At 55.2% G+C, this 17857-nt stretch overlaps 1 protein-coding gene across 3 annotated transcripts in view; it reads left to right on the forward strand.

Moving 5' to 3' along the window:
• The window catches only part of GPSM1 (G protein signaling modulator 1), an 83262-nt gene extending 66727 nt beyond the window's left edge, over positions 1–16535 (forward strand). For 2 of the 3 annotated variants that reach the window (XM_040606416.1, XM_040606415.1), the window contains exons 12-14: positions 10387–10546; positions 13694–13902; positions 14326–16535. In XM_040606416.1, the coding sequence (XP_040462350.1) occupies positions 10387–10546; positions 13694–13902; positions 14326–14514 (558 nt within the window). In that variant the 3' untranslated portion in view covers positions 14515–16535. Of the gene's footprint in view, positions 1–3820; positions 4057–10386; positions 10547–13693; positions 13903–14325 lie in introns of those variants that run through there. The other variant, XM_040606417.1, reaches the window with a different exon arrangement.
• The last annotated feature ends 1322 nt before the right edge of the window (positions 16536–17857 follow it).

A 17857-nucleotide genomic window follows, 5' to 3' on the forward strand; every position in this document is an offset into this window, starting at 1 on the left:
GAAGGTTAGGTGTGCGTTATGGGTCCTAATGTAGACGGGTGTGTGCAGATCCACCGACTAACTTCACCAGATCGTTTCCACCCCTGGTAAAGGTGCTGCATCTGTTCAGCTGCTTTTTGAAACAGTGCTGCGCTAAGAGCAAGTAGGTGTCTAAATAAAAGTGTGTTTCAAGAAAGCAGCACAGTTTTGGCAATCCAGAGACAAGCAGGCTTTTTTTTGCAAAGCATTTTCAAAGCAAATTGTCAGCAGGTTCCAATTTCAGCTGCACCGAGCGCGGTATATTGTGGGGAGGAGGGCATATCTGCTGCTGGGGGAGCCTTGGATCATTTCCATCGCTGAAAAGGAGCATGTCCTTCACTGGCAGCGGGCTTATAGGCACCTGTCTCCTCCATCACCTCCTACTCCTCAGTAGGGCTGGAAGTGGGGAGGTGGCGGTGCGGTCTAGTGGATAGAGTAGGTGACTGGGAGTTGAGCACTCTATATTAACCTTGGCTTCTGTGCTAATTAATCAAGAATATGGGTTATATCCTTTAAAGCAATGGAGTTATTTCGGTTTTGCAAATTACTGCTGCTCAGCTGAGACTCAACAGCTGAGCGTGGTCCTAGTTCCACCCCCCTCCAACTGCAAAGTAAATCACTGCAACTAGTTTCAGCTGAAACGTTGTGCTTTGCTGCTCGGGTGCATGGCAGGTACCACAGCTCTGTGTGAGGGTGAGCATCAGTTACACTCCAAGAATTTACTGCTGGCCAGCATCTACCTATAACCTGAATTGTTCTGAGCGAGGGGTTCAGTTCACTCCCAGTTTTGGTGTTGAAGGGATCCTCTAGGTTTCTGATGGGCCAAATTGACCTCTGTAGCTGCCCATCTTCTTTCATAGACTGGAGGGACTGTCCTGGAATGATAATGCTGCTAACTTGTCTCCTTGGTTAGTAATTTAAGCTTCAGGTGCTAAATCTAGGCTTGTGTGTTTCTGTTAAACGGTGACAGGGAAACCCAGCGTGGCATGGTAAATCCTGTCAAAACCTATGTGGAAAAGTTGCTACATTAACGACAGAGTATGGCTGTAACTGTTAGAGTATGTTTGAATATGCTGACTAATATATTGCTTCCTAAAGAGAAACCAGAAGTCATTCCCATGCCATGGGTGCACTGGTCTCACCAGTGAGGGCTAGTTACCTGGCCTGCGATTTCAGCGTAGATTACTGTCCAGCTGGTGAAAGAGTGTAAATCCAGTATGGATAAGGTTGTTGCACAAAGTGGCCAAAATCGGAGCACAGTGGCACTGGCTTTCAGGCAGTCAGATTGGCACTGCAAGTAGCAGAGGTTTCAGTAACACTTCAGCCAGACACCCACTCAGGCACGCCACGTTCTGTCTCAAAATAAAACCAAAACCAATACTGTCACCTGCTATTGATCCGAAGGTGTGGATTTAAGCTGCATGTGGCAGTAGGGCATGCTCCCAACAGGTCAGCAGTTACTCGATTAAGGAAAGAGGGAGCGTGGGTGTTGTTTTGGTTTTGTTTGAAACAATAAAACCCAAGTTATTTGAAATCTTAACAACAGAACCAGCTTTTAGCACCGGCTTTTATAGGGATGAGTGGGCGAGTTGTTTAAAGGAAAAAAAATCTTTGAAAACAGTCCAAGTAAGGGTTATAATTTCATCCTACAAAGGAAGCGCGGTGTGCACGTCCTGTGTTTGAGCAGTGTGTGTATGGTCTGCAGCAGGGGCTGTGGCTGTGCAGTTTGCAAAGCACACCGAAGGGCACACGTGTGCTGAGGGCACGCTCGGGTACACACTCGCAGCGCCCTGACGTGAGAACTGGAACCTGAAGTTGCGGGTGATGTCTGCAGATCACGGACGCCTCACTCACTCTTCTTTGCTGCATCCTAAACCCAGATGCAAAAAGTTGTTTCCTCTTGCTGCTCCAAGCACCGACCTCTGGTGTGTGGGCTCTGCTCTGTGTTACACCCATCTTCTGCATTTTGCCCTCAATAGCGGCTTCAGATGCCCCCTTTCATAACTGTCCCAAGTGGACTTGGCAATTCAGATAAGGGGCAGAGTCTCAGTTCTGGTTCACTCCCCTCTTCCCCCTCTCCACCAAAGTATCCCCTTAACGCAGCCCCCCAGCAATGCAGCAGCAGGGTGACAGTACCTGCAGCATCTGTGCCCCCGCGCTCAGTGTGACAGCAGGCAGGTCGGCTGTGCCCTGCTCCTTGCCATTCCTTGCCCCTTCTTCCCCTGCTCAGTTGCTGTAGCATTTTTAAAAATTAAATCACAAACTCAATTGGAGTTTAGTATGTGAGCTCCCCAGGCAGCAGCTTAGTTCGAGGCCAATTCCCAGTTGTCTCTTGCCTTCCATAGCCTGTGGCACCAGAACAAAATAGGTGCAGAGTAATTGCCTTTTTGCCTGCTTTGTCCTGATAGCAGGATTTTGCAAGGACCTGTGTGACGGAAAGTTGGCCTTTTCTGGCACGTGACAGATGGGGCTGCACCACAGGACAGATCCTGGCCAGCATCACTGGTGCCCCGGGGGGGATCCATCTTGCATGCCTGAGGCATCCCCACCGTGACAGTTCTGCCCGTGTCTCATCAGCACGGGGCATCTTATCACTTGTTGCTTCAGAGCTGGTGTCTGCCCCGAGCGCAGCCTGGTCGCCTCCCGTCAGCCAGATCAGCCTCGTGGGCACTGATGGATCCACAGTTCCGGAGGGTGGCAGCCCCGGCTCTGCCGCTGTCCTGCTGGAGATGCGTTATGCATCCGTGACACCTTGCCCTTGGGTCCAGGATCGTTACAAAGCTCAGTGAGGCTTCACAGCCCCTCTTGGGGATGTAAGGGGGCTGAGGGCTGAGAGCTGCTGTGCCCTGCGTGCTGCCTGGCAGGGGCCAGGGCCAGGCACCGAGCCAGGAGTCCTGATCCTCAGGCCCCACAGTTCCCGTGTTTCTATTATGAGTGACTCCTGGAAGTAAATTTACTGGTATGGAAAGGCACGGGCAGTCCCCAAAAGCTGCATTTGTTCAGGATAAAGAAATTTCCTACTTTTGCAACGAAAAATGAGAATGAAGTGTAAGAGGACAGTGTGGACGGTGAGCTGGAAGTGCCAACGGGGCTCTGTCCCTGTTTTGCTACTGCCCTGCCAGGTGGCCTTTGACAAGCTGCTTCTCTTCCCAGTGACCCATTTCACTGTCAGAAATCCACATTTTGCATTCACATTTCACAAATGGGAGGTAAGAACAGCTCTTCGGTTGTTGCATAGCATTTTCATCTTTCCATGTTTAAAACCTTGTTGCAATTAGAAATTTCCCTCTGTTAAACAGCGGTACATCTAAATTAAGAGATACTTATGGCTGAGCATCTTTGGCTCTTGCGATAAGACAAAAAAAATCACATATCTAATAATATGAGGAGCAGGAGGACTATCAGGAGCTAAAAATGGTCCTTCAATATTTTGGTGCTTTAAATCTGTGTGATCATTTTGTGTCTGTATGTGCGCATTGCATTCGCCGTCATGGTGTGTGTGCCTGTAGAGCTGAGTGTGTTTGCAGATGTAGTTTGGGAAAATTGATCCCAATCTATTTTTAAGGTAAAGTGTGTGTGGTGGGTAGGAGGTGAGGAGGTGGAAGGAAAGCTAAATATTCACGTAGCTCCACTGTGTGTTTAAGAGCATCATCTAATAACACTAGGATTGTGGCAGCGAGGTGAGGGAGAGAGAAGCGCTTCGCTGGAGCTCACCCCCTCGTGCAAGGGCACAGGAGTGACTCGGGAGGAGTGTGGCGAGCAGGGCTGTCGCTTTAAGCTGCATCTCGCACCCAGCGGGTCATCGGTGCTGGCGACGTTCTTCACATGGCTGCGCGCTCTGCATAAATCTCTGCTCCGGCAGCCGGAGCGGAGCTGGGGAGAGCTCTCGGAGCTGGGGAGAGTTCTCTCGGCTGCTAGCTGTAGCTAAAGAGCATCGAAGCAGCAGCCCCGCATCACCAGCCTCTGCCCTGCGAGGTGAGGGCGTTTTTACTCGTGGACATGTAAAAGCTGGAGCCTGGGGAAGAGCTGGCTGCTGAGGTCAGTAAGTAAAACTCGGTTTTTGTTTGTGTTTTCCTTCTGTCCTCTGAAATGAGAGGCTAGATCGGGAATAAGAGGAGGAGGTAGATACAGAGATACAGAAGAGAGATTTACTTGGGCCAGGGCTTGCATATTGCCCATGTATGCTTATTTTTTTGAAGTTATCAGGTAGCTTCAGCTTGAACTTTTTATTATTAATATTTTTGCAACTTTCTGGGAAACGGATGCGAGCAGTGCACAGGCTGCTGGGGTGTCTGCCCATGTCTCGTAGCAGAGGGCGGCAAGTGTGGTTGGTGGTTCTCTGTGCCTGGCCACGCTCGCTGGGGGAGGATGGGGTGTCTGCCAGCCCTGCCTTTTGGAGGGAGCGTGGCGGCAGTGCTTGAGGATTGGCATTGAAAGGGAAGTGCTGTTCTCAGCAAAGATGGGACAAGTTTAACAGCTTTTCTGACTCTGAAGATGACAGTCTCTTCAAGGAGTGGAGACTCCAGCCGTGTTGGTGGCTGGGGACTGGGAGAGCCCTGCTCCCAACCCTGGAGATAATGCCCCAGACATGTCACCTCCCAGTAAAGCAGGCTTCACCTTTGGGCAGGGGTTTGCTTCCATGCCCCTTCTCCAGCACCCCCTGTGCCCCCCAGGAGGCTCTTTACAAACCTCCCTCAGGTGCCTTTCACCAGGTGAAGCAATGAGATGGGGAAATTAAAGTGCCTGATGTACCCGTGAGGTGAGGGGGTTTGGCGTCATGGCTGTGCCAGTGGTGCTGGCCCCCGTGGTGGGTTCCTCTGGGGCGAGGTGTTAGGGTGATACGGGGATAAAGGAAAACCACATACAGAGGACTGGCAGGTAGTAGGGTAGCGTGGGATAAAGCACTCCCAGCACTGGCAGCCCCACTCCTGCCTGGTGATTTTGAGGTCAACTGCCAAGAAAAGAGAGGAGGTAAAATAGTTGTGATGTGTCTGGTTTATAGAGGGAGAGGCAGATAAGGCATGGCACACGGGCATCGATGTGTTGGAACGAGTACCTGCCAGGCCCTGGGCAGATAAGTGCCTGCTAGAACAAGGGGCACAATTTTTCCAAGAACTATCTGCAGTTGAGAGCTTGGCCCTGGGGACAGATTGCTGGATCCTGTCCCAGCTCTGCCGCTGTGTCACTTGGTCAAGTCACTTCATCTCCAGGTTGTTTCCTCCCTGAAATAAGGTGAGGAGGAGGAATCGTGGTGGACACATTTGAATGCCAAGGCAGTGCTCTCTGAGGGAGCAACGGTGAAAACTGCTGCTTTATCCCTGAACTTGCTGCTGCCCACACCTCGTCCCTGACCTGGCCCACATACCAGAGCCAGTCTGCCTGTGAGCAGCAGGTCCAGAGCTGTATCCACTGTGCCAGACTGACCAGGGTCCATCTGCTGCTGGGCAGCGGGTCCTGCCCGCAGGTAGGGCAGTGCCGTCCCCTCGGGGAGCTGGATGAAGCTGGAGTGAGAGGACTTTGAGCTTGACGGGTCCTTGCTGCATCAGGGCAGCTCTGCAAGAAGTTGAGCCTGGAGCAGGGGAGAGGCAGGCCAGTGCCCTGTGGGAAAGCCAGCTGCGAGAGGAGATGCTGACCTGACGGAGGAACAAGGTTTGGCCCTTTGGGTAGCTCACGAGAGCATCTGTAGTTTGGTGGGCGAAGCTCCCTTCAAAGGGGATGTTTCACCCATGGTACAGCAGGTGCTTTTGGCACATGGCAGCGGCAGGAATCAATGGGGGACGTGCTGTGGCTCTGCCAGTGCAGAAATCATCTGCCGTAGTCCCTGGGGGCCCCTGGAGCCCTCTCGGAGCAATCTGGGAGTGTGCTGTCGCATGGCTGTGATCGGACAGGCTTTTGGTGGGGCTGGGCAGCAAATGTGGAGAGAGCTGCGTCCCACCCTGGCTGCCACTGCTTCTGGGGGAGCCCCCCGGCTCTGCCCCAGCTGGCTTCAAGCCCTGTGGGGGCACAGGAGGCTGTGGGAGAAGCCACTGTGGCCAGAGCCGTTCAGTTGAGGGTATTTGTAACAGCAGGTGCCCGTGTGTGGTGGGACAGCACAGCCCGGGCCGGCGGTGGGAGTGGGCTGCTCGGATGCCAAAGCCAGACTGGGGACGGGGTGCTGCCCAGGAACTGGTGCAGTGTTGTGGAGCAGAAAGCCTGAGCCACGAGGGCAGTGACACTGCCTTGCTGTGACCAAAGACTTACTGCTTCTGGCCCAGACATGAGGATCCCCCTCATCTACCTGCTAGAACACACTGTGTCCTGCTCCTCGTGGATGTCAGGCATGGGAATGCCATGTGAAACTAGCACAGAGATAATTAACGCATCTTCAGCCAATCCTGGGATGTGGCTCGGGAGCAGGAGTGTGTCGGGGAAAGGCTCTTCTCTGCAGAGACCCCGGTGGGCAGTGGCCTCCAAGAGGCAACCTGCTGGGCATTTGTGTGCTGTGGCTTCGGGTGTTGGGAACTGGAAAGTGGTTTAGTTCTTGCCGTTAGCCCTTCTGCATTTGCTTAGTGACTTTCCTGAATCCGAGTCAAAATGGCCAAAGGGCCAAGGGCGCAGGAGTCTGTTCTGACTTTGTTTCGCTTTGCCTGGGGGATCACTTCAGCCTTGGTCTCACCCGTGCAGCTGGAGCAGCCAGTCTGAGGGATTTCCCCACGAGATGCTGGTCTGTGCCCTGCACTCCTGTGCCCAGGGGGCAGAGCCGGGTCCCCCAGGACCTTCTCGGCCAGAGACTGTGTAAGGTTTTATTTAGCATGAGTTTTTGGAGAGGAAATAGGTTGCATTTGTGCTCTGCAGGGCAGGGGCTTTGGGCAGCCCCAGCACCAGGCTCCCCTGATCCCTCCTGAAGAGCCACCAGTTTCAGCCGAGCAGAGGGACTCCCTGGGGCAACACCACTGCAGGGAGAGGGGCGAGCGGCAGCAGGCACCCCCTCACTCCCCACAGCTGCTCTTCACTGTCTTTCCAACACCTCGGCTGTGTTTTACACATTCCACATCCAGCCTGGCAGGTTAAACAGCCTGCTTATCCACCAGCAAATAAATGTATGTAAAAGCCCGGATGCCTTCCAGTGAGGGAGACCTGATCCAGGTGAGCGAGTCCTGCTCTCAGGCTGTCCTTAGGCAGGTTGCTCAGCTCTCTCAGCTGGCAGTGTCCAGGTGGAAATACCACTCACAGAAAACAGGGACAAAGCTCTGACCCCCACGTACGAGACCTCCGCCTGCCTGGGACAGTGGCCATCCCTGTCTCGCCTGAAGTCAAGGAACAGGAGCAGAGGCTCCATGCCTGTCCTTGTCCCTGCGTGGAGAGAGGCATGTGTATCTCTGTGCCCGTGCCAAGGGCAAGCGTGCCCTGGGCGCAATCAGCAGCCCCCAGGCTGTGAGTGCAGCAAAAGCCCATGGTCCCTCTGCCCAGTGCAAATGGGGCTGGTTTGCCTCTTTGCCCATGATGGAGGCTGGCTGACCAGCGGAAAATTAACAGTTGGCAGGATTGGGGCAGTTGTGGTGTAGAGGCAGAGGATGGGGGATAAGGGCAGGCAGGAATGCCAGCCACGGAGCGAGAAGTGGTCTCGGGGCTGGAAGCCAAGGCAGCTGCCTGGGAACCATTTAGGGGTCTGGGTCTTGGGCCTGTGGTGCCTGGTTTTTGTATGTCTGTGCTATCGCAGGACTGTTGCTCAGCCCTGTTAGGGGATGCCCTGGCTCTCAGGAAGCCTCCTGACCACCCTGGCTGTGCCAAGCCCTGGGCAAGCACAGCTCGGTAGCAGATGGTGGGCCCCAGGGTGTGATTGCGCATCCATCTGCCCTCACAGCTCCTTCCTCGGGGCTAGGAACAGCCTCGTGAGCGGCGGGAGCCAAGCATGCCGTGCCTTGTCATATCTGGGCATTTTAATTAGGGAGGCGCAGGCCTGGGGCGCGGGTTGGCTGGGGCAGCGCTGGGGGGAGCCTGGCATGGGCAGGTGCTGACGGGGGCCCTGCGGCACCCACATCCCGGGCTGCCGCAGCACGTGCGAGCCCTAATACTGGCCCGTGGGCACCGGCCTCCTGCCCCTCCGGGTGCCACCGTACTGGGAGGTACCCAGGCACGCAGCCAGCCCCGTCCCACACTTTGCATGCACTGGCTGCTCTTCCTACTGATTCAGAGCATCCTTTCCTCTCCCAGGCACGTTTTGAGCAGAGATCCCGACACACAAAATTGCAGGATCCCTGGCAGGATGCACCCAGGGGAATCTCGTCTCTGTGACAGGGAAGCCCTGAGCTGGGGATTCTGACCGACAGGCTGCTCCCTGCAAGGCAAAACTGCTCCTGCGGACCTGCGGCTGCTCTGATTTACTCTGTGCAGTCGCAGGGAAGCGAGCAGGAGGCTTGGTGTGAATGAGCCGGCTTCCTCCTCTAGCCTGAAATTTGGGTCACGCAAACCAACATAGCAGAGCTGGGACAGGCGTAGTTCATCCTCGGTTCAAGCCCAAGCAAGCTTTGATTTCCAAGGTGCAACTGCCAGCGGTTCAGAGGGTCCGCCGGAGCCGCTGTTTCATTAGCAGATTGGCACGTGGAAGGAGGTGAGAGGGGTTTTTCCCCTCCCTGATCAGCTCCCACATTGCTAATGTTCCTCTCTGGCCCGCTGCTAATTTTGATGCTGCCCTAAATAGAAGCTGAGTGCATCTCATCTGCTTCACTTAGCATACAGGAAAATTGTTTTCCTTCATTTACTGAATCCAACTTGCAGCTTTAACCCTGTCAGCACAAGTCTCTCCTCATTGCAGATCTCCCTTGAAAGGCTTTTCGTGCCTCTGCCCTGGTGAAGAGCTCTCTGCTGGTAGGAGAGGGAGGGCTCCTGAACTGCCCAGAATGGCCACCAGCAGAGCTAGGAGAGGGGCTTTGCTTTGTGAACAGCCAAGGAGATCCCTTTCTGCACTGAAAGCTCTGGTGCTCTGGGCCAGTTCTCTCTGTGCCCTCTCTATCGCTCTGGCAGGGCGTGCTGCTCTCCAGGGGGGACCCAATGCTCCCCCTCAGAGTGGCCTTCCCCAGCCCCGTTCTGGAAAATAGCTCAGCACCGGCAAACCCAGTTGTAAGAGTTTCTGGTTGGTTTCTGTTGTGGTATTTCTTCCAGTATCTGTTGGCACCAGCTCAGCATGCAGGGACCCTTCCCGAGCCTGGCAGATGCCCTTCTTATCACTGTCTAATTTTATATTCCGTTGTGAGTGGCTCCTTGGAAGGATCCGCTGCTCCGACTGCACTGGCTGCCCCAGGGTGGGCAGGACTCTGGGTTCACTCTCCCAACACGGGGCTCATCTCTGTGCTGGAACTAGACACAACACAGCGCTTTTAAGAGGCTGCCTTGAATGTGAACCCTTCTGCAGCATGACTTAAATATATCGCTGTCTAGTGTAAGGTGCTTATTTGGGGCTCATTTTATGAGCACGCTTATTTTCGTGCAAGAACTGTTTTCCTGAAAAACTATAATTTTGTGGCATTGGCAGCTCGGTGACTGTTGGAGCAGGCGGTGTACTGAGGACACAGGAGTACTGGAAGGAAGCGCTGGGGGTGCGAGGGGCAGTGGCCTGCAGAGGTTAAATTTAGCTGAGTAAAAAGGACGGCTGAGTGCTGGGATGCCTGAGCTCGAGCTGAGCCTTAGCTGGGCACACAGCACTTCAGCCAGGGTGTCCACACAGCTCCCCCTCATCCCTCGTCCTCCCGACCGTGGTCCCTCTCTGAGCCCACGCCTTTGCCAGCTCAGAAGCTCCTCTTCCCAGCGGAGCAGCGCCAGGGCGAATGCTGTCCCCTTTCCTCCCCTCTTTCCCTTTCAGCCTTCAGTTTGTTCTGAGCGCTCAAGATGCTCCGCAGCAATGGAGGCTGCTCTGCAGGTAGGAGCTGGGCGCTGGTTTGGGTGGCACAAGTGCCCAGAGCCTCTGGGGTCAGGCACAGTGCGGGTGACCTGTTGGAGGGGCTGCTGCTCTCCACAACTGCCCATCCTGCAGAGCACGCGTCGCAGAGGAGCTCTGCCTCTTGCTTGGGGGTCCCTGCAGGAGAGGGGACTTCGTGATGTTCTGTGGTCTCCTCTGAGAGGATGGTGTTAGTTTGTCCACGCTGAAGGGTGGCAAGAGAAACAGGGAGAGGTTATTTCGGAGCCAGGAGAACGGAGGGAACAAGTAGCAGTGACCCCAGGCAGGCTCCAGGCTGCGGGGCTTGGCAAGCTGCAGGCACGGCCAGTAGCCAGCCTCTGAACGGCCCAGGAGAGGGCATGGCGTGTTGCCAAGCCACGTCAGGCAGACCGGTTGGACACGGGGAAGTTGTTTGGGGTGTTCTGACTCTCTTCTGTATGTTACTGTCATTCCAGAAAATCAACCGGACCCCTTCGGATGAGGAATGCTTCTTTGACCTGCTGAGCAAGTTCCAGAGCAACCGGATGGATGATCAGCGCTGCCCGTTGGAAGAATGCCCATCGGAGGCGGCAGAGGCAGCTGCCACACCGGTCCCTGCCCTGGGAGAACGGATATGTAAGCACCGATGCGTTTCTAAGTCTCTATTACTATGGGAGTGATGCTGCTCCCATGGTGTGGTGAGCCGTTGTGGTTTTGCTGTGAATCTTGTGATGTTTTCCCCAAGCCTCGGCTCTCTGAACCTAGCAGTTCTTTGGCAATCTCCAATGTTATTTAAGGAAGAAACATTCTTATGTTAATGGTTGCTGAGGGAAAAGCCAGAGAATGTGGACTAAGGCTGGGAGAGTAAACCAGGAAGAGAAATGCAAAAATATACTTGGGTTTTTTCAGTATGGATCTTTAGAATGTCTCGCCTTCTGAACAGTGGGGTTGATGAAAGGACATCTGCCTCTGCCAGCACCTCTGGGAGGAAGATGCTGATGGTCATTACCGAGGGAGCCGTGTAAGAGCCTGGAGGGTTGGGGCACGCAGAGGGCTGGGGTGGGCTTTCACAGGCAAGTTAAAGTATTGCCAGTTTTTCTCAGAGTGTTGCCGTGGAGGAAAAACTTCTGGATTTTGTACAGTTCTTGGATGCTGTGGTGATAGGTGCTGTGTAAGAACTGAGAAGCTAGAAGGATGGATAAACAGGAGGAAGCTCCAGCAGGCAGACAGCTAGCTCACCCATAGGAAGAACAGGGATAAACTGAGGAAGCCATCTGACAAATAGATGGGACAGGAGAGGCAGGACAGGTCTGTGTTTGCACTTCGGTTTCGTGTCCTTTTTTTGTGATACGGTGTTGAGGGCTTTTGTTTAAACCAAGCTGGAGAGAAGGACTAATGTGTGCAGGTCGCACTTGTGTGCTTAATCACCATCACAAAGGGCTCAAAACACTTCATTTGAACTGATGGATTTATCAGTTTCCAAACGAACACAAAGTACAAACAGGAGAGGAGGAGACCCCTGACATCCCTTCAGGAATGGCAAGAGCCGCAGCACGAGGCTGCTCGGAGAAGGAGGTACCGGGGCAGGGGCTGAAGCGGTAGCGAGAGCAGGGCAGTGCAGAGAAGGTCAGGCTGCAGCAGGAGGGCAGGTTGGCTGTGAGGTGAGAAGGTTTTTTATCTTCTAAAAATAGGGTGGAAATGAGCATCACTTTTTCAAGATAGGCATTTCTGATACAGAAGTGCATTTGGCTGTAACAGCTGTGTAATTTAGGAGACAGTTTAAAATATGAAGCGTTATAAAGACTGTGCAAGTAGGCACGTGTTCTGTTCGGCTCTCGTTTGGTATCTGAGCCTTTTGGACTTGTTATTTTCAAGGTTTCTTTGCGAGCTGAAGGGGAAGAAATTCATCTTTGTGTCAATGCTGAGATTTTTTATGTGTTTCTGCAACTCCACAAGCTGGGGCTTTAAAAAGAAAGCACATCGTGTCAGGAGGCTTGGGGCACCCTCTGCTCGGGTGCTTTGTGCTCACTGGGACAGTGACACCATCGGGGCTGGGTTTCTTACGGTTTTCTTTTGCTTTTCCCTGTCCCGGGCGCAGTGTCTGTTGTTTGGGAGCAGCTGCCAGCAGCCAACGGGCTCTTTCCATCCAGTGCTACCCAGGAGGTGCTCCCTGGGCTGGGGGCTGACTCACTCACTTTGCCAAGGTCCTGGTACTGCTCGTGTGCTGTTTGGAAATCCTCCCTTTGTCCCGTTGTTTCCCTGGCCCACGCGAGCCCCTCGGTGCTGCCCACGGGATGCTGCCCAGAGCAGGTGTGCCAAAGCTGGGGGGCACAGCCGTGTTCCAGCTGCGCAGGGCCCGAAGGCTCCTCCAGCGCTGCACCCCGATGGCTGGAAACCACCGGCAACGTCGGGGGGGCTGTGTGGGATACTCCCCCCCGGGGTTTATGGAGTATAGGTTGTATGTATAGGTCCTGGACTGGGACCCCCGGTGCCAGCCCCCTCCCAGCAGGCAGAGCCCAGGGTGGCTTTGCTCCACTCGTGATGGGAAGAGCCTGGCCCCGTCAGTGTTTCCCGTACAGGTGCTGCAGCTCATGGCAGCCGGAGCATCTGCTGGGCTCACGCTGGCAGCGCCTCTACTTGAGCTGGACTAAAAAGGCCAAGCTTTGGGGGCCTGGGGAGGTTGTGCCACCAGATGTGTGGCTTAGCCAGGCCTGCGCTTTGCCAATTACCTGCCTGTAATTATACCCGGCCCTCAGGACCGTGTAGTGTGCCCGTCACTGAGCCACACAAGCGCTGTGGAGCTCTGCGTTCGCCTGCGATTGCTGGTGTCAGCCCAGCGTGCCCCGAGCACCGTGCGGGCTGGCCCTGGCGCAGCCTCTTGGCTCCAGGTGGAAACCAGAGGGGAAGCAGCTGCAGAAGCTGCCAGGTGTTGTGCTGGAAACAACAGTGATCACTCGCAGGCAGCACTTTGCGTCGGGACACTGGACTTTCTGGGCCGAGGTGGCATCTTTGGTGTCCTCCAGGAGCTGGCCGAAGCAATAAATAGCAGGGAGCCTGTCGTGGGAGGTGCAGCAGATGTGTACGAGAGGTTCTGCTCTCCACCCTGTCAGGGCACCTGCTTTCCCCCTTTGCTGCCCAACAGGTTGTGTGCGCAGCAGGCTAGTGCGGGAGGCACGCTCTGCCCAGCCCCACACACTGCCTTCGTTAAGGCTTGTTGTCCAGGGAGCGTGCTGGAGGCGGCGTGCACGGCCCTTGTGGGGGCTGCGCTCCAGCTGGACGGGGAAACCGCCGCTCTGCTCAGCTGGGAACTTCTCTGCTTCCCAGAGGGCAGGCAGGGCAGAGGGTCCCGCGGCTGGCCCAGGAGCCGCGCACAGGCAGGCTCCCCGCAGCCGGCCCTGCTCACCCTTCGTGCATCTCCGGGGCTGCAGCCCAGGGCGTTTTGGCGAGGTGGGTACCAAGGGCTGTGCTGCAGCACCGGCCTTCAGCAGCTGTGACATGGGGCAGGGGGTGTTGCTCCCCATAACACTTGTTGCTTTGATGGTAGGTTTTTGCTCGCTTGCATTGCTGGCACGGGGATCGTTCCCGCTCCCCCACGCAGGCTGGAAGATGTCGGTGGTGGCACAAGCAGCCGGCTCAGCCGCAGGGGGCCTGGCTGTACAGCGAGCCCCTGGCCCTCGCCGTAAGGCGTGTGGGGGGCTGGGGCGCCCCGCAGAGCAGAGCTGCAGCTCGGGCACAGGCAGGCAGAGCTGTGACCCTGCTGCGTGCTCCTCTCCCCGCTCACAGCACAGTCCTCCCTGATGGCGTCTCCGCAGACGGAGGAGTTCTTCGATCTCATCGCCAGCTCCCAGAGCAGACGACTGGATGACCAACGTGCCAACGTGGGCAACCTGCCAGGCCTCCGGATAACACACAACAACCTGGGGCACCTGCGTGTGGAGGGGGATGCCCAGGAGCCTGGGGACGAGTTCTTCAACATGCTCATGAAGTGTCAGGTACTACCGGCATGGGACTGGGTGGGCTGCCAAGCTGCAGGGGGGACACTAGTATCTCCCACACAGACAAATGCCATCCTGTGACCCCACCTGGCCTGCTGGGAGGGGCTGCGGCCAGCAGTTGCCCACCCACAGCCCTGGGCAGCCAGGCAGCTACTCTTTTTTGCCTCCAGGTCCTTTTTTTCACCCTGTACTGAGGGCTGTGCTTTGTCACGGCTCTACAAGCCAGTGGCTGAGAGCCCACTCTCCAGGCAGTGCCTGCAGCCCTGGGCTGGGTCTCGGCTCCTCCCTTAGCCTGGTCCCGCTGCCCTGCGCCCCCGGACAGGAAGCATCTGCTCTGGGCACTGGTCCCAGCCCTTTACTTCCACGACAGGACTGTTGTGTCAGGACTCAGTCCTAACACCCGCTCTCTTCCCCGTACAGTCCTCCAGGATAGATGACCAGCGCTGTGCACCACCAGACTCCATCCCCCGTGGCCCCACTATGCCAGACGAAGACTTTTTCAGCCTCATCCAGCGTGTCCAGGCCAAACGCATGGACGAGCAGCGGGTAGACTTGGCCTCTGCTCAGGAAGAGGCAGCAGAGGAGCCGCAGAGGCCTGGTTCCAGCTAAGAACAGGGGTTTGGTTTGGGGGGGTGGGGGGGTGGTTTCGGTTTCATTTTGTTTTGTTGTTTTTTTTAAAAAAGAAAAAAGCGTAGGTGGTTACAAACCCCAGCACTCCTGCGCTACCACAGACTTCTCCAGGGAGCTGCCCCGGGGACATGGGGAGCTGTACCTCCTCGCTCGGCACAGGCAGTGTTACAGGAAGGCCCGCTGGAGGAGGGGACAGTTTTTAAACAAGGGGTATTTTTAGGACCTGTGGCTGCTGTAACACCAGGTACAACACGAGGGAAGACTACTTTAGCAGCCCCTTTGCTTATCACCTAAAAATCCAGGAACTTGTGCTGTCAGCCAAAGGAGGAGCCCAGAGTGGGTATTTAACTCCAGCCTTGATGTCTTTTATTTCCACAACAGTTTTAATTTCATGGGGGAAGGGAAGAGCACCTTTTCCATTTTGAAGTTGTCCTGTTTCGCCTGCATCGTGAGGTGACACAGATTGCTCTGGCTCCTTCCCTGGAACGTCTTGCTCAGCTTTGTTCCTTCTACAGGAGGAAATGAGCCCAAGTCAGAGGCCACACCGGTCCTTTTCACCCTCATCCCTGCCCCAGCTGTGGTCGTGGTCCCACACACCTTATTTTAGGTTTGCTGAGGACTCAGCAGTGAGCCCTAGGACACCCCCACCGGCTCCCCAGCCCCAGTCCTGTACCGGGACCTCCTAAGCAGGAGCAAAGCCCTGCTCGCCGTCAGCTTTAGTGGGATCCGCTCACCTCTAGAGAGCAGCCGTGCAGCAAAGCCCAGCTCCAGCCTGGGATGGAGCCTGACCAGTAACCGCCAGCTGTTGCGCCCCGATCTGCAGACCCAGGACAGGGGGAAGGAGGTCCCTGTTCGGCACATGTGGGCAGCTGGTGGCTCCTGGTGCTGCTGAGCCAGAAGTCTCCTGCAGGATTGTCCTGTGGGCAGGCCTGCATTCGGCAATGACCTGCTCTGAAAGCTAGGAGGTTTCTGGCCACAGCTTGTCAGGAGTTGCTCTCCTCCCTTTTGTGTCCAGCAGCAGTTGGGAATAATAGCCTCTCCCTCCCCTTGTTTCCTCCCAAACCAGTGCTGAGCTTTTCCCAGTCCCTGCAGGCCCCGGCCCAGCTGCTCCCGGCAAGGCACTCTGGTTTTGCCCAATCTGTCTCCAAGAATGGAGCCCCAGACCGGGGTGCTGGCTGGAAGTCAGTTCCACCCCCCACACAAGCGCAAGAGTCTACATTTACTTTTGTTCCTTCCCCTCTTGGAACAGCTGGAAAAATCAGCCCAGAGAGGAGGGAAGCAGGGATCTAACTTCAGGAGGTGGAGTATTTTTCATTTGCTTGACCAGCTAGGCTATCTTGGACTTCAGAAGCTCCAGTAATGAGTTCTGCCAAAGCAGATATGTTCTTATAGAGAACAAATCAGCACTTTCTCTTTGAAATGCATTCGATGGAAACATTTCCAACCAGCAGTTAAGATTTTTAGACCAGTGATGCTGCTCATCGGGCATTTAACCTGCCTGCACTGACCATGTGGAGAGTTAGATGCATTTTACCTGCTACCAGGGAGCACTCACCTGCCACGCTGCTGCATGGACTGCTTGGCCGAGGCTCGGCCTCCTCCCTGGGGCTGGTCAGAGCTCTGGAGAAGGGGCAGGACCTGCCCAGCCACCTGCATACCGACCTGGCTTGCGTTCGGAAAGAGGAGGAAAACACTGAAGGTGAAGGTGACTTGACCAGCTGCAGGCTCGGGCTTGTGCAGCTCTCAGCCAAGTGGTGAACTGGAATCTGACCATTAAGCTTTCTGAGGTGTTAATTATTTGCCATATACTTGAATGTATGAGCTTATTTATTTTTTACATGTGCATTTGCTAATGTCATTTTAATGGGGAATTTCTGACCCACAGGTACTTTTTTTTTCTAAAAACAAAAATAATCTGCCAAATGAATTAATATATTAGAAATGAATACAGCTCAAGGGGAAGGGGAGGGGGGTTGTGCTTAATAAATATTTGTGTCTAAGCTTCAGTGACAGAAATTCATTTCATTCATTCCCATTACTTCTTGGCCAGCCTGCCTGCTTTGCCAACAGCAAGGCTGACGCTGGCCCTTTGGAAGGGGGTTGGGCGTGGGTGGTGGTCTCTTGTGGCAGAGACCACCAGGTTTAAGTGTTAGAAGGGTGTATGCACCCACCTACACCTCCCTTTACATTAAAAGCACACAGGGCTCTGAGGCAGCAACCACCGTCCTCAGCTCTGCCTGCCTTCAACGCACAGCATCGCTCTGACCATGGGCTGCAGAGGGAACACACCGAGCCCTGGGCATTCCCTGCCCAGAGCAACCACCCAGGCCCAGAAGTTACCAGGACAACAGGGCAGACAAAGCAGCCCTGCAGTGGCCAGGAAAAAAACTGCTTTTCTGTCAGCTTAAGCTCTCCTCCAGGACCGTGGCCGAGTCCTTCCTTTCAGGCCCTCCTGGGGGCTCCGGCTCAGCCCTGTCTCGGCGCCTGGCCCAAAAGCTGCATCTTGTGTGCCCAGCAGCAGCTACTAGAGGAAAAGGGCAGCAAGTGCTATGCAGAGCCCTGGCACCAGCTCTGAGTGAAGATACTCACAAAGCAGCAAGCAGCAGCGCTGGCTCATTCCAACACAGCAGGCATGAGCAAGCCATTAGGACTTCGCTAGAAAGTAGACCTGAGAGCAGCTGACTTTGGATCCTGAGCCCTGTGAGGATAAAGCCAAGTCACAGCTGGTCTTCCCACGCCCCACTAACTTGTGCTGGCCACTGCCAGTCCTGATCAAAGATTAATGAAGCGCCACCAGCTTGTTCTCATCGGGCATTCTCACGCCTCTGGGTGCCTGGACACAAGAAGCTCTGTGCTAAAGTCTCTGTGTGAGACTGGGGGACAGAACCATGCCCCCAGGTACGCAAAGGACAGAGGCTTAGATTCCCAGGAAAAGATTAAATCCCTGTGAGTGAGTGATGGGGTCTCACCTGCTGTCCGTGTCCATAGCAGCTGGGGAAGGAAGCACATGCTCTCCAGTAAACGTTCTCTCTTTCAAGCTCCCTGCCCCAGAGCAGGAGGCAATGGCTACAGCTGAATCTCCGGAGCAGCTCACAGCCTGCAACCCCTTGCAGCAGCAGACAGCAGCGTGCCAGCGTCCGAACGCCAGCCCTCCCCTCGCCCATGCCACCAAGGAGCCCAGGCTCGCAGAGCTTGGTCCCACACAGGGAAGAGCCCTCCGCTGCTGACACCCGCCGGATAGAGCCGGGATTGCCGTGGCCCGTGCCGTGCTAACGCGGCCCGTCTCGCAAAACACTGCTGCTACAGCTGCAAAGCGCGAGTC

Source organism: Falco naumanni, chromosome 9 (genome assembly GCF_017639655.2).
Source record: "Falco naumanni isolate bFalNau1 chromosome 9, bFalNau1.pat, whole genome shotgun sequence".
Lineage (NCBI taxonomy): Eukaryota > Metazoa > Chordata > Aves > Falconiformes > Falconidae > Falco > Falco naumanni.